The 14785-nt window shown below is 45.9% G+C and overlaps 1 protein-coding gene across 3 annotated transcripts; it reads right to left on the reverse strand.

Annotated features, from left to right (window-relative positions):
* Positions 1-3694: 3694 nt before the first annotated feature.
* Positions 3695-7770, reverse strand: LOC4348234 (uncharacterized). 3 transcript variants are annotated; one of them, XM_015757415.3, is made up of 6 exons: positions 7516-7768; positions 7353-7410; positions 7100-7270; positions 6370-6740; positions 4898-6298; positions 3695-4335 (listed from the first exon to the last, which is right to left on the reverse strand). In XM_015757415.3, exons 4-6 carry the CDS (start codon positions 6715-6717, stop codon positions 3982-3984), a joined length of 2103 nt encoding a protein of 700 aa, XP_015612901.1. In that variant the 5' UTR covers positions 6718-6740; positions 7100-7270; positions 7353-7410; positions 7516-7768; the 3' UTR covers positions 3695-3981. The 3 variants fall into 3 exon arrangements, with proteins under 3 accessions (XP_015612901.1, XP_015612900.1, XP_015612902.1); XM_015757414.3 differs by lacking the exon at positions 7353-7410 and having other exon boundaries at positions 7516-7770; XM_015757416.3 differs by lacking the exon at positions 7353-7410 and having other exon boundaries at positions 7512-7770.
* Positions 7771-14785: the final 7015 nt, after the last annotated feature.

Genomic DNA, 14785 nt, shown 5'->3' on the forward strand with positions numbered 1-14785 from the left:
GGGCGGGGGAGGGACGCGGTGCACGCGCGCGGTTCGCGGAGAAACGGATGCGGCGGGCCCACGCGCAGCCTCACGGCTCGCGGTGGAACGCGCGCACGGGAGGGGCTGACCGGGGTCGGCCCGATCCGATCTCGGCCGAGCTGGCGCCGACGTGGCGCCTACGTGGCTGCCACGTGGGCTGGCGGGAGGAAGACGAAGGCGCCGGCCGGGAATGGACGGCGGGCGGCGGTGGTTTCTCCGGGACGCCTTGCGACGATGAGGGACGGCGGATTGCGGCGGCGGCACCCGGCGGAGAGAAAAGGGGGAAACGGCGACGAGGTCACGACGGGCCAATTCCCGGCGGTGAGAGCATCTACGCGGCCATGGGGATTCGTTGCTAGCGTCGGATTGAGCGGAGCTACGCCGAGCGAGGCCGGCGACGAGCGGGTGCTACGGAGCACGGGCGGCGACGGCGGCGAGCACACGGCGAGCGGCGGCAACGGTCGGGGCGGCGCCGGCTAGCTACGGGGAGGCTACTCGAGCTACTACCGAAAAGTAAGGGGGGGAGATGGAGCGAGGAGGAAGAACGGAGGGAGGCATTACCGAGTCGAGGAGGGGCACTGAGACGAGAGGCCGACGGCGCGGGAGTGATCTCTCCGGCCTCGGGCCGGGGAAGAGGAAGGAAAGGGCACGCCCGGAGTCCCCTTCCGCGTCCTCGAACGCACCGGCTCTCCCGGCGCTTGGCGATGAACGGCGGAGGCGAGACAGAGCTCGGAAGGCGGCGGCAACAATGGAGTGGAGGCGATGGGAGGAGAAGAGAGGGAGGGCGCCTGGGCTTTAAGGGCGGCAATGTCGGTTTGGAAACCGACTTTGGGCGGTCAAGGCGCGAGCTGGCGCTCGGCGCTCATGTCCAATCGGCGACAGGGCGGAGGGAGGATGACGCCGGCGGGAGGAAAAGGGGAAAAGGAGGGAGAGAAAGGGGGCTCGCCCCTTTCTTCTTTGGGAAAAGGAGGAGGGGAGCGGGGGCGTCGCGGCAGAGGGAGGAGGGCTCTGCCTCCGTCCCTTAGCGGCTTGCGCGCGGATGGAGTGGCACGGCTCGGGCACGCGCGCTGGCTGCGGGGCCGAGCGGCTGCAGGCGCGGCAGGGCAGCGGGGCCGGGCGGCGCAGACGCGACGAGGGCGACGACCACGCGGGCGCGCGTGCGCGAATGACGCGCGGAGAGCGGCAGCGAGGTAGCGGAAAGGAGGGCTCAGCTCGGCGCGGGCGGCTCACGCGCACGCGCGCGGGCAGAGCGGAGGGGGAGGGAGGCGCTCGGCGCGGCGGCTCACGCACGCGCGGGCAGAGCGGAGGGAGCGGAGGAAGAGAGAGCGAGAGAGAAAGGGAGAGAGCGAGCGCCGGGAGGGAGGGGGAGATGGGCCGAGAGGGATTCGGCCCATCGACCCCGAGGGAGGCAAAGTAGACTTTTGCGGAGGAATTTGATTTGGAAGGATTTGGATTCGGAATCGAACTCGATGATAGATCGGGGATTTGAGATCTTGAGATGGCACGGACACTAGACAACAAGCAAAGAAACAAATTTCGCAATTAGGGTTTTTAAGAGATAATTTTCCCGCTATGCGCCACGACGGAACGGGCGCTACAACAGCGTCAGCACTGGATTGCCGGTCCGACTGGTTGGGTGCCACCGGTCAAGCCGGTGGTGTTGGAGTGGTCTAACCGGGTTGCCCAACGGTCAGACCGGCAGACTACAGGTGGGAGTAGGTTTCGGGTTGTTTTCATGGAATTTTTAGATTGCTTCATGTTTACGACTTCTAGATGGTTTCTATTTGTATGTGATATTGTTGTGTGCTGATGTGAGTCAAGTTGGTGCGAACTTGTACTTGGATATGGAGTTTCTTTGTTGTTCATGTGCAGGTGTTGCTTGAGGCCATGGGAGTATAGCCGGTGATGGATCGGGACTAAGCTTGGGGGAAGTTGAGGTCCGGACGGTCAAGAATATCACACGGGATGCTCAGGCTAGAGAACAATGCACATGGAGGTGAAGGTTTCCATATGGCATACACGTAGTGTTGTGTGCGTATGGAAAGCGTGGTCAAATTTGGATTGGAGTATAAGTTTAGGAAGATTGGAGTTTGTTAAGTTTGTTTCTTGTATGGGAAGGTTTTCGCGGGGATTTCTTGTATGAGTTGGATTTGTGGCCAGGGGTAACCACATTATAGGTATAAATAGAGAGGGAGGGTGTGGTCTCCCGGGATCGGTTCTTGAAAGAGTTGAGTTGGAGGAAAAGTTAGGGTTTCAAGTTTAGTCGAGATTTTGGTGAGGAGTGCTGTTGGTGTACTTTGTAAATACTATTTGATGCACTAAAGTCGAGATTGTTTGATCTACATCTTTGAGTATTCATCTACTGGTGTTTTTCTGGATTTTGACGGTTTGACCGAAGACGAGCAAGCGGTATAACCGGCGAGACACTTGTGGTCTATCCGGTGGCGTGGCGGCAGTCAAACCGGCAGCAGCAAGCAGTAGCAGGACCGGTCAGACCGGGCTATGGCGAGGACTACGTCGAGATTTCCATTGATTCGATGGTAACTTTTATTTCCGCTAAATGTTTCTAGGTTTATGGTTTTCCCTACCAATAACCCCCATCAGGTAGATTTGTTTGGTTTTGTTCGATCCTACACAAGACGGTTCGCGGGCGCGTTGCACGTGGCGTTCGGGAATTATTGATCGTGGGATGGTAAATCCGGCAACGGATACGACTTGGGAGGACGAGGCCGAGTTTCGGCGTCGCTATCCAGCTTTCCAGCTCGTCGAGCTGTTTCCTATGGATGGGAGAGATATCATGGTCGGGATCGGCTAACATCGGAAGCGCAAGGGCGGCAAATGTACTAAAACGGATGTGCGCGATGATGACGGAGATGCAGTGTGCGCGGAGGAGGCGTAAGGCGCCCGTGTTGGATGCGCTACAGTACCGGCTTGGAGATATAGGATTAGCGTTAGTTATAGTTCAGATTTGATTATGTCTTCAAATTAGAAAATTAGAATATTCAGTTAATTTGTAAGTCTATTTAGGCAGAACGTCAGGGAATAAACATCGAGCCAATTCAGTCTACAATTCTCATCTCTACATTCTCTGTTTTCTCATCTCTTCTTTCCGGAGAACATCGATCGTCACCACGGGCCGACGATCTTCTAAGTTGCCAAAGCCACGGCCGCCTACATAGCATTCATATCCCGCTACCTGGCGCTCGTGACACCAACCTTTAATGAAACTATTAGCGTATAATTAATTTAATGAAACTATTAGCATATAATTAATTGAGTATCAATTAATTTAAATTTGAAAATGGATTAATTGATTTTTTAAAACAACATTTCTATAGAATTTTTTTTTCTAAAAATCGAACCGTTCAGCAGTTAGGGAAGCATGTACGCGGAAAACCAATATTTTTCTTTCCTTTCTGCTTGTCTCAAACGCAGCCTAAGCTGCGGAGCATGAGGTGAGATTTTCAACTGTGTGTAATGCCAAGGAAAATGGCATAAAATTCCTTAGTTCTTGCAGGAAGAAAAATATTCCAGCCAACAAGGAACGAAATGGTCACAAGAACAGGATGCAGTGGGATAATAGATTTTTTTGTGAACCATCGGATCGATAGTGAGTTGCAAAAGGTTCTTGTTAATGATGGTTTTGCACAACCGCCCTTGGCATACACAGCCATTCAAGTAATCTTCCAACTTGTGTTACTCTATATATCCCAATAATTACCGCCTCTATCCACAAATATAAGCATTTTGTCCAAGCGCATAGCCAGAAAATGCTTACATTTCTTGACAGAGGGAGTATGTTTGTTTACCGATAACAACGAGATAACAACGGTTGGTTACATGGATGGAAGTGTTGAATCCTCTGCTTCTACTAGAGGAAAGAGCGAAACCGTTGATAGAATTCATCTATACCAACTTCTTTTGCCGGGTCGGCCGAAAGATTCAGTACGACCAATTTCATTAAGAAAGGGATCTAGACCAACTTCTCACCGTTCTCATTGAAGGGTTACTCTCATACAGCTCGTCCGCGCCCCTGGATGCTCCAGAGTAGTACTTGAAGTGGTGTGCTAGTAACGACACGATGGTGATGAACTCGCAGCCATTGCTGAGCTGCCTGGCATGCGACTCCTGGCTGCAATGGTTCGCAGCGTACAGCAACATCTCCACCCACACCCCTAGGATGAGTTCCAAGGTGTCACGCTGCTCACACCACCGCGACTCGATGCCGAGAAGCTCGTTGGCGAGCAACACCGAGTACATGTTTGCACTGTCGCGGATGGATTCGCCGTGTGGATTTGGTGCCTTTACTGATCCCTGAGACAGAGGAGGGCAATTAGTAAAAAAAAATAGTGCAAAATAGTTTGTGTTAGTATGTATGCTCCTTTTAGAATTTCAGGGGTAGACTAGCAATGTCTATTTTAACCATAAGTGGATGTAAAGTAGTGCACATTTTAATATTTGTGTGGTATCATATTGAAAGTTATGTTTAACTCTGTTTCCTGACTTCATTTCAACCAACAAAGTCTACTGAAATCAATGATGAGTTTGCCTGAGGAAACAATGTCAGCAATTTCGACTAAGTAAGAGAATTCGCTCAAATAAAATCAAACTGGAAATGCTATTTTTCAGGTGCAATTTAGGTAGACTCAGTAAAGTCAGAAAGTATAAAAACGAAATTAAACTTGTCAGGATCTTTTTTAGTCTCAAATATATCTACTGACGACATGAGTTTCAGTTGAATTGCAATCGAAGGTATACCTACGAACTGAAATTGCAAACAGTGAAATAAGCCAGAACTTGGGAGTTGGGACGTTGTTCCAAGACTAACAAATAGATTTTTGAACAGTAAGAATGAAGTTGGCGCCACAGTCCATACCAGTGCGAATTGGCAGAAACTCCACACGATCTCCGCGAGCTTCTCCCTCCGTGGGATACTTGAGCAACTAGGGCCATCATGGTGGAGCAATTCCTTGAGCATACAGTATGGGTTCCAGCTTATGGGCGATGCCGCCACCGGGTTATCCTTCTCACCACCAAAGCCCATACGACAATGCCCTTCTATCTGTTCACAGGAGGGGAGATGTATGTTGTGTCGTGCAGCACCGGGCAGCATGTTGGGCTTCACCACCAGCAGAAACATCATGTAATTGGACAGCACCTCGGTAGCCTCAACGAGCTCTTTCGCGTGCCTGGCCTTGGATCTCCGGATGTACAGCTCGGTCGCGATGTGCCAAACAAGGATGCTCTCGTCGAAGTCGATGTTGACGCTCCATCGGGCAAAGTCGTCATAGGCCTTCATACTCTTGAGTATGAAGCTGCCCCTGGAGTTCAGGTCGGTATCCTTGTATTGCAGCGCTCGCTCTTTCTCTTCCAGTGCTTGCAAAACCAGTTTCTTGAGATCTTGTATTGAGAAAGAGCCGGTATTCGAGAAGGTGCCCGAGAAGTGCATCATGTTCCACCAGTCCTGGAGCCCCAATCTGGTTGCCAACCTACTCCCAATCTCGTTCGTGTTGCGGGCGCAAAGGTGGAACAGATTGTACTGCCCAATTGAGCCTGACCAGAGTCTCCGGCTTGCCGGGTGGACACGGCGGCTAAAGGATGTGATAATGTGGAGAGGCCACTCCCATGCCCTGCCCCTCCGGTGCATCAGAGAACATGTCCAGGTGGATAGCACAGCCCTGCACACTGATATGATCTCCAGGACCAAGGCCCCAACCAGCAGCACATAGCTGATGACCACATCCTCTCTGCTGTACCCATCTCCTCTGCTGCTGCTGATGATCAGCTGGAACAGCAGGAACGTGGTGGCCGTGCCGAACAACGAGACGAAATGGATGCAGAAGCCGTACCATGTGTGGATCACCGCTGCCTTGGTGTAGAGGAAGTCGTACATCAGGGACAGCTCCATCTCCACCAGCTTGTACAGATCCATCCCCAGGTAGGATATCACCGATCGCCGTTTGGATCGCGAGAGGAGCGACGGATTTGGCAGCATTATGATATCGGCAAAGACGCCTTTGCAGATGTCGAATTGGGAGTGGGCTCCAAGCAGCAGCTCCTCTTCGCTGGTACCCAATGCCAGCAACTCGTAAGGGTCAGTCTTGAACTTTCTGGTGCTTATGCTGCTGCGGATACTGCTGATGTTGCCGCATTTGAGCGCCCATATCCTCTCGCCGTACTTGAGAAGTCCGGCGATGAACATCGAGACTGAGGCCATCAGAAGATCGGTCCCGCTGCCGACAATGTATGTGTAAATCACATACACAGCTCCTAGAACCTGCACCAGGAGTGTACTCTCAGACGGTTGTATCACTTTGATGTAATTGACTGAATTCAATAAAAAAAAACCTGCACGGCGAGAGTCTGCAGGTGGCGCAACCAAAGCGTGTTGTCCTCGAGCGCGTATGCGGTGATGTTGTCTGGGCCACCGAGGTGCAGCAGGAGGAACGGCGCCCAGAATGCCACCAGCTCGTGCTCGTCGGACCTGCCGTCGACGGAGAGGTGGCCCAGGGTGTATATCGCCGTGGAGTCGGCCAGCAGGTACGCCGACCAGAGGAAGAACATCAGCACGGAGGAGGAGCTGTGCCGCCGGATCCCTCCGAAGATGAGGAGGAACACCTGCAACGCGAAGCTTGCTAGGACCAGCATCTGTACCCCCCATTCATTCCACAACTGCAATACCCCTCCGAATTCCATTGTTGCTCAGCTGCTCAAAATGCCTACAGTAGCATGTCAAAGAACTCAATAATATTAGCAAATGTTGTGCTCATTAAATCTTTATATGTGTTGAGTGTTGTGTACATGCAGGGAATATATGCAAAGTGACTGAATGTGTAGCGGGATCTTTGTACGAATGAATACTCAAAACTTGTACTGATTCAAACTGATTCGATGAACCAAGTATTTATTTACTATCATCAAACTTATCCGGGGTATTCGATCATTGAACTAAGGTACACTTACCCATTATTAAACATGATATGAACCTCGCATCACACAAGCATAGATTGCTTGCCGTGACTGTTAATAATAAAAGGACAGGGGTGGTAACAAAAGGGTGGAGGAGAAAAGAACATACGTGGGAGTCAAATTGGCGAGCTTTCTGGATTCCTCAAGCTGCAGGTACAAGCAGGCCGGCCATGGCTTGGCACCATTTGGTCCAATGTGTGAAGTCAAGATTGCCCTGGAACAAGTTTTTCCATACCTCCTCTTTCACTCAGCTTGCATTGCTGCCAAGCCGTTTATACTCCTGCAAGCAATTCATGGAGCAGAGTATAAACGAAGAGATTACTTTCATTTTGAAACGGAGAAGAAAGAGAAGGTTGGCGTACATTTAACGCTTCCCTTGAATTAGCACGTGGTGGTACAAGAAAACGAAAAGCTTGCAATCTAAAAAATGAAAAACAGAATCGAAAAATCGAAAGAAAAACAGAATAATCGATGAGTAGGATAGGAATCGAAGCATGGCGATGGAAGAGATGTGTACGTACTTACCTTCGTTCCATCAGAAAGCTAGGAAGAGAAGACCGATGGAGGATGCGAGCGAAGAACTTGGGCGGAAGATCGAAGAGCGAAAACTTTCTGCGCTGCTCCTCCTCGTCTCGGCGGCTGGGTGTAGGCGTGCAGTGCAGTGGCCAAACCCACCGAGTGGAGAGGAGGGGAGGGGAGGGCCGACCAGCCACTAGCACCAAGCAGAGCGGGGGAAAGGCAAGACGAGGTGGCGCCGTGGCCGCCGCTCGAAGCTCGCACGCACAATGGAACATCTGTACCCTTTTTATTCCACGACACAGCTTGAGACGTCTAACTCAGTAACTCAGTGTTCCAATACCCTCGCTTTACTGATGGCTCGTTTTCCATGAGTATGTTTGTTTTTCTAAGAGAAAGTTTGTTTTCAAAAATCATGTTAATCTAATTTTTAAAATTATTTAGCTAACACTTAATTAATCTTTTATTTTTGCATCCGTGGGACAAAAGTTTCTGTCTTCTCTAACCAAATGCAGCTTAACTTAGGGCCATTTCGGTTGGACGGTTTGACAAAAAATTTTAACAACATGCAAAATAAAATAAGCTATTAGCGAACGATTAATTTCTTATAGTTTTCATGTTCCTGAAAATATTCTATCTATCTCCTAAACGTCATAGAGAATTGAGAATTTTCATGTCTTTCAATTCTCGTACTCGTATTTTTAACAACTTGCGAAATAAAATAAGCTATTAGCGAACGATTGATTTCTTCTGGTTTTCATGTTCCTGAATATATTCTATCTATCTCTTAGAAACCATAGAGAAATTATAATTTTCATGTCTTTCAATTCTCGTACTCGTAGTTGGAAAGTTACAAAAGGAGTTCCATCATTTTGCAATAAAAACTACATAAAATACTCTAGACAATTTCAAAATCAAGCAAAGCGTCTTAATACATGTGAAAAAAATTATTAATTAGTGGCCCGCCATTTATTAGAAGACTTAATTTATTAATTATTATAAATTTGAAAAATTGATTTTTTTTCTTGTTTTTAAGAAACTTTTATATAGAAAACATTGGTACAAAACGTACTACCTTCGTCCCCTAATATACGTTTGACCACTCGTCTTATTCAAAAAATTTATGCAAATATAAAAAATAAAAGGTTGTGCTTAAAATACTTTGGTTAATAAAGTAAGTCACAGATAAAATAAATAATAATTCCAAAATTTTTTGAATAAGATGAATGGTCAAACAGTGCAAACAAAATATCAAAATCCCCTATATTATAGGACGGAGGGAGTATCATTTAGCCGATCAAAAAAGTGTCCTAACGGAAAATAAGTAGGTTGCCGATGTGAGTTGTGGAAAAAGACTACTCTCAAGTTTTAAATATATAGTAAACTAAAATCAAATCAGACACATCATAGTACATATCTATATGAATTTATATATCTAATTTGATGTTAGGTTACTGTATTACAGGATCGATGGGGTATAAGGTTAGAGTACAGCCGCACCAGAGAAATTTAAAGCCGGTGCGCCATCGAATGTGCGCCACTGAATCCGGCCAGAAGCTTCGACAGCCACTTCGGACACCCGCTATATGATGCAACAAAAACGACGCCTCGCCGTTCAATTAAAAATAAAAGAAAAGAAGAAGGAATAGCGACGCCTCTTGGTTGACATTGAGTTTGAGTGTGACAAAACAACCAGTCCTACCACTTCCTTTCAGGCTGTACGTGCCACCACGACACACTTGATCGCATCGTTAAGTAACGTTAGACCGTTCCTTCCATAACAAGGCTTGCCTCATCTTGTCAAACGATCTTGAAAATCCATGGCAATCAATCTTGATTGATACGGATGGAAGTTATGGCTCCATTTGAAACAAATTATTAGAAATGAATATTGTTGCTTTCCAATAAGCTAAAACTTGTGGCTCTAATTATGCCTTTTTCAATTTTCCCATAGACAAAGGCAAAGGCAAATAGTACAAGTAAATACACCATAACTCCGAGGCACAAGGACGGCAAGTTTTGGGTAAGTTTTGAAGGAAAAAATAAAATTCGTTCGGTTTAGTCCCACATCGATAATTGAGAGGAAGCATTAATTAAAAGGTGAGGGAAGTCCTCATCAATCAGATTGGTATTAGAATTGTGTAAGCTCAGGATCTAAAGCTATAGCTTCGGTTGGATCTGTGGTGGAGCATATACCCAATGTGACCTAAGCGGCCCACGGTTGGTGGGCCGGGCTGCGCATATAACAAGTGGTATCGTAGCCCAGGTTTGGAATACAAAATAATTCCCATGGGTCACATGGTGGGAGAGGCTAGATGACGAGTCTTTAGGGTCACATGGGTGGATGTGATGGGAGAGATTGTTGGTTTAGTCGCACATTGTTAATTGATGAGGGGGAGTACAACGTAAAGGTGAGAGCACTTCTCACACATCAAACTAGTTTTTTTGGGTTGTGTAGTCTCATGACCTAAAGTTGTAGCTCCAAATGGATATTTGGTGCAGCAGACCTAATGTGATTTAGGTGGTCCACCAGCCGTGGGCCGGGTTACGCACTATAACAAAACCTTCTCAAACAACACACTTAAAAAGTTTTGAAAAATTTTGATTACCATGACATACAGTTACATACGTTTTCAATACTAAACCTAATTTTTGTTTGTTTGGTACAAAATTTCAGTATTAAAGTGGTCGCCATCTAATCCCTTTCTGTGCCAAGATCGTTCTCCTGTCACTAGTAAGCAATTTATGGATGTTAGTTATCAACCTGGTTGCATCACCAAAAGCTTCAAGCATTGTTTTCCTATATGGTTAAGGAAGATTTGATTGGTTGAAGGAATAGCACGATGGTGTGTAAAGAGAAACCTGATGAATGATGATTCAATTCAATGCATGGTCGTCGCAATCCATTCCAATCTAATTATGTAGATCAACAGCTGTAGAGCCAATCATTTAAAACAAATCCAACTCTTGTGCCCTTTGGTGTATCAGCATTCATACACCTAATGTTTTAATAGATTCGATCTCAATTATTCCTGTAGTATGTTCCAGCATAGCCATCCTTGACATCTTGAGTAAAAAAAATTCTCGAGCTAAATTCTGCGACAATAATTCTCCATTATTATACATCAGTAAACACTTAAATATTGAGTTAAATATCAATTGACCACCATATATATTTTATGATAAATGTTAAAAGCGCAAATGGGTTGTTTGCTCAGTGGTGCTTTCCAGTTTAGAAGCTGCTGGTTGGTCCTAGGTTCAAACCTAGGATTTGCAAAAATAAAAGGAGCACCAGGCTAGCTAGAAAGAGCTTCTTCTTAGTGCAAAACTATGAGAACGGTCTCTCCTCATCTGCCGAGATTTTTTAAAATATTAAAAGTATAAATGTCCAAGATGAAGTGCTATATATATACTAGTGTTGCCTTGATCCGCTTTTCTTTTTTTATATTCGGGGTTGAGGAGATAGAATAATGCATGCACGCACGGGGTGTTGCCATGGGCATCTCTTATCCACCTTTATTGGATCAAATTTTGGGCTTTATTACATGAGGAGGACCTGTAATGCACACAGCAAAGTCACCTTCTCGAGACCACTATTATGGGGATCTTCGACAAGCATGAGTGGCAGTACGAATATATACTTGGTGATTTCTTCCACCCATGCATGTCTTTCCGCGGATCATTAGAACTTTATTCAACTTGATGGTGATTCTTTGCCCAACCAGGATGGATCACCACTTTGTGCGTTTCCGGTTCTATGGGCCAGTTTGGTCCAATGCCTTGTCAAAATATTGATAGTATTAACAGTGCTAAAGCCTAGCTAGGTTTCGAGAATTGGAAAGGTAAAGTTGTATTTATTTTTATATCAATTAGGAGCCAAACTTTAAGTAGAACTAGCGTGGTGACTTGTATAGATTGCGTTGCTAGCATCGTTATACTTTTTACCACATGTAATAGAGTATATATTCTTTCACATTTATTGTCAGTGGAATGACAACATAACTTTTTTTCTCACTTCTCTCCATCTTTATCTTTAGATTATTAGTGGCATCTTTTTATTATCTCTAATTATATTCTTTCACGTACTGTATCATATATTCGTGATAGTTTATAACCCGTTTTAAATAAGAAATGCCATCATCATCACCACTTCATCATTAGTGCTTTTCTTATATTTTGTTTCTTTTGTTGTTGCTCATGGTATGGATTCTAGGAACTCCCTGTTATGTTATTATAGGTTTGAGGATTTAGCCTCATCCGTTAGGTATTTTACTTTTAATGTACCTTGGCAACATAGGCAAATCAAAGCCATTTTCTTTATCTTCAACTAAAGCAAGAATTTCTAGCTATTTTAACCTCGTACGATTAATGTGGGACTCGTAGAAGAACCTCCAATCAACATAAGCAAAGGTATGCACTCTTTTCTTAATACCTTTTACATTTAATCAAGATTTAAAATGTTCTAAATTATACTCCTACACTAAATCTTTTTTCAATAATATTTATTTTAACCCGAATTAAAGATATTTCTAAACTGTATTCCTATATGAACCTTTTCTCTTAATATCATTTATTATTTATTTTTAGTCTGAAGTTATAATATCTCTAAATTGTAATCTCCATGAAGTCCCTTTTATAATATTTAATTTTATCAAATATTTTAGTATTTCTAAATTGTACTTCAACATGAACTATCTTTAGTACTATTTATTTTTACTCCAAAGTTCAGATGTTTCTGAATTATTTCCACATGCACTCTTCTATCAATATTAATTATTTTATTTTTTAATCCAAATCTTATAAAGAATTGGTTATTGTTTAATCTACATGGTATCTTCTTTTAGTTTTCTTTAGTGTTTATTTTTGAGTTTAAATTGTAGTTCTGCATAAAGTTGTTTTTAAAAATATGAATTTCAAACATAATTTATGATATTTTAAAATTGTATTTCTAGTGTATATTTTCTCTTTTTTTTTGTTCTAACATGAATTTAAAATATTTACAAAATGGTATTTTTATGTAGGCTCTTCTCGTAATATTAATTTTTTAAAATTTTAACTCTGAATATCAGATGTTCCCTAAATTGTACTACCTCTGGGTCTTTTATTTGGCATTTGTTAGTTAAAAATTGAACAATTGAAATAATTCCAATGGTTTGGATTCAATCAAAAGGGGCTATATTTTTTGAAATTATTTATCGGAAGACATGCTGTGAGAAATAGTAGTATGGTGATAAACCGTAGTGCTTTTACTATGTTCCGTTTTCCATTTTAACGCTCAGTGCCATTCCAGCACCCAAGCCCCAAGTTGGAATAAGTTCTCGCTCAATTTGTCACCCAGCCTGAAATTTGTCCCTGAACTGCAACATCATAAATGGCACATCCGTTAATTCTCAAAACCAGTGCAAATAAGGTCAGAAGGCGGTTTGGATAGCGGTTTTGGCTGATGTGGCACTTACTGGCGTTGAAAAAATCAGAAAAATTAACCATGCTATCATAAATGTCGGTGAGTTTTCGGTTAAAAATAAAAAAAAAGTACAGTGGGACCCATATCATCACCCCTCTTTCCCCTATTTCTCCCTCTGGTGTTTGGAGGAGAGTGGCACAACGACTGGAAGCACGAGGCGATGGAGATCGTTGCGGCATTGCTCCGGCGGGATTCCGACCGCCGCTTACGCCGCCTCCACTACCTTTGTGCCTCCGCCACGAATAGGGCTGTCAACGAGCCGAGCTCGAGCGAGCTTACCTATATAGGCTCGAGCTCGGCACCAACTCGAGCCGAGCTCGAGTCGAGCCTGTTTAAACTACAAGCTTAGAAATGGGCTCGAGCTCGGCTCGCTCGAGCCTCGAGCTTTCTCGAGCCTAACTCGTGTGCCCTCAAATAACCAATACAGATGAAAGGAGGCTGCATGCATGCTTGTCGAGTACTACTAGTACTTTTTCATACATGATATGACAACTAGTAGTACTATTAAATTGAGCTGCATGCATGCTAGTACGTACTAATAGGCTAGTGCTGCAGAGTAAAGTAGTACTAGTAGGCTAGTGCCTGCACGGTGCAGCCCTGCACGCTCTGTGTTTCTATACAGCTTTTCATTGGGAGTAGGAGTAGTACTAGCTGTTGCATTGAAAATTTAAGAACTTGACATAGGGAAATCTAGGCTCGACGAGCTATTCGAGCTCGGCTCGTCAAGCTCGCAAGCTTGGAGCTAGGCTTGAGCTCGGCTCGAATTGTTGACGAATCGAGCTCGAGCCGAGTCTACAGCGAGCCGAGCTCAAGTAGCTCGCGAGCCTCGAGCTTTCTTGCGCCACCGCCGTCCTCCTTCACCGCCTTCGTGCCCGCTGGCCGTCAACCTCCTCGATGCCAACTCCTTATCCCTCACCACCTCCGCTGCCATTCACTCTTGCAACCACAAATCGCCTACTCCCTTCTCCTCTCCAAGCTCTGCCAAGGCCTCCTCCCTGAATGGCGTGCCTACACCGCCACCCTCGAGCGCCTTCCCTCTACCCATGCCCTCCGCCTCTTCAATGTTGTCCTCCGCCACCTCCGCCGAGCCCCCCTTTACCCACTCTCCCCATCAAAATATTTCCCTTCCCAACATCGCTGCCTTCAATGTCGCGCTCAGCGCTTGCGCCGACACTAGAGATTGCCTCTGTTTCCGACACCTCTGCGACCAGATGCCTAATTGGAACGCGCCGCCTGTCGTGCTCACCTACAATGTTCTCATCAAGATTGGCGCGCGCCGGCTGCAAGGACCTCATCGCACGCGTCCTCAACCGGATCCTCTCCTCCAGTTTCACCCCCTGTGCCATCACGCTCTACTCCTTCATCGGTGCCGTATGCGATGGATCGCCGTGCCCGGATACACCCCTCTGGACCTAAAGGATGTCACCTGGAACATGGCCAAGATGCGGGTGACATCGGTTGCCGGGACAAGCATCCACCGGAGATCATCCGACGGGACGAGATGGCCCATGCCGTCAATGGTGGTATCACTCCGCACCGTGACAAAGAGCACTGCGGGCTTCAATGGCGGCTCAAGGTTTTGGCGGTGACGCGAGCACGAGCAGTGGTCGTAATCCCACCGGAGTGCCACCTCAGTGAGCTCTACTACCTCATGCTTCCGCTCACTGCGCCACTCTCCTCCGAACAGAAGATGGAGAGAAGAGGGGAAAGAGAGGGGTGATGATGTGGGTTCCGTTACAGATTTTTATTTTTAACCGTACACTCACTCACATGTGTGGGTCGCATAGGCTTTTCTGATTTTGTCAGCGTCAAGTA

The sequence above is a fragment of the Oryza sativa genome, chromosome 10 (genome assembly GCF_034140825.1).
Source record: "Oryza sativa Japonica Group chromosome 10, ASM3414082v1".
NCBI lineage: Eukaryota > Viridiplantae > Streptophyta > Magnoliopsida > Poales > Poaceae > Oryza > Oryza sativa.

What these genes read in the sequence shown, in the direction of transcription:
- LOC4348234 (XM_015757414.3), bottom strand. Translation starts at nt 6,717, where the DNA reads ATGGAATTCGGAGGGGTATTGCAGTTGTGGAATGAATGGGGGGTACAG. An exon ending in TGCAGACTCTCGCCGTGCAG is followed by an intron (nt 6,299 to 6,369) that starts GTTTTTTTTTAT and finishes CTCCTGGTGCAG; the next exon opens with GTTCTAGGAGCTGTGTATGT. An exon ending in GTTTCTGCCAATTCGCACTG is followed by an intron (nt 4,336 to 4,897) that starts GTATGGACTGTG and finishes CCTCTGTCTCAG; the next exon opens with GGATCAGTAAAGGCACCAAA.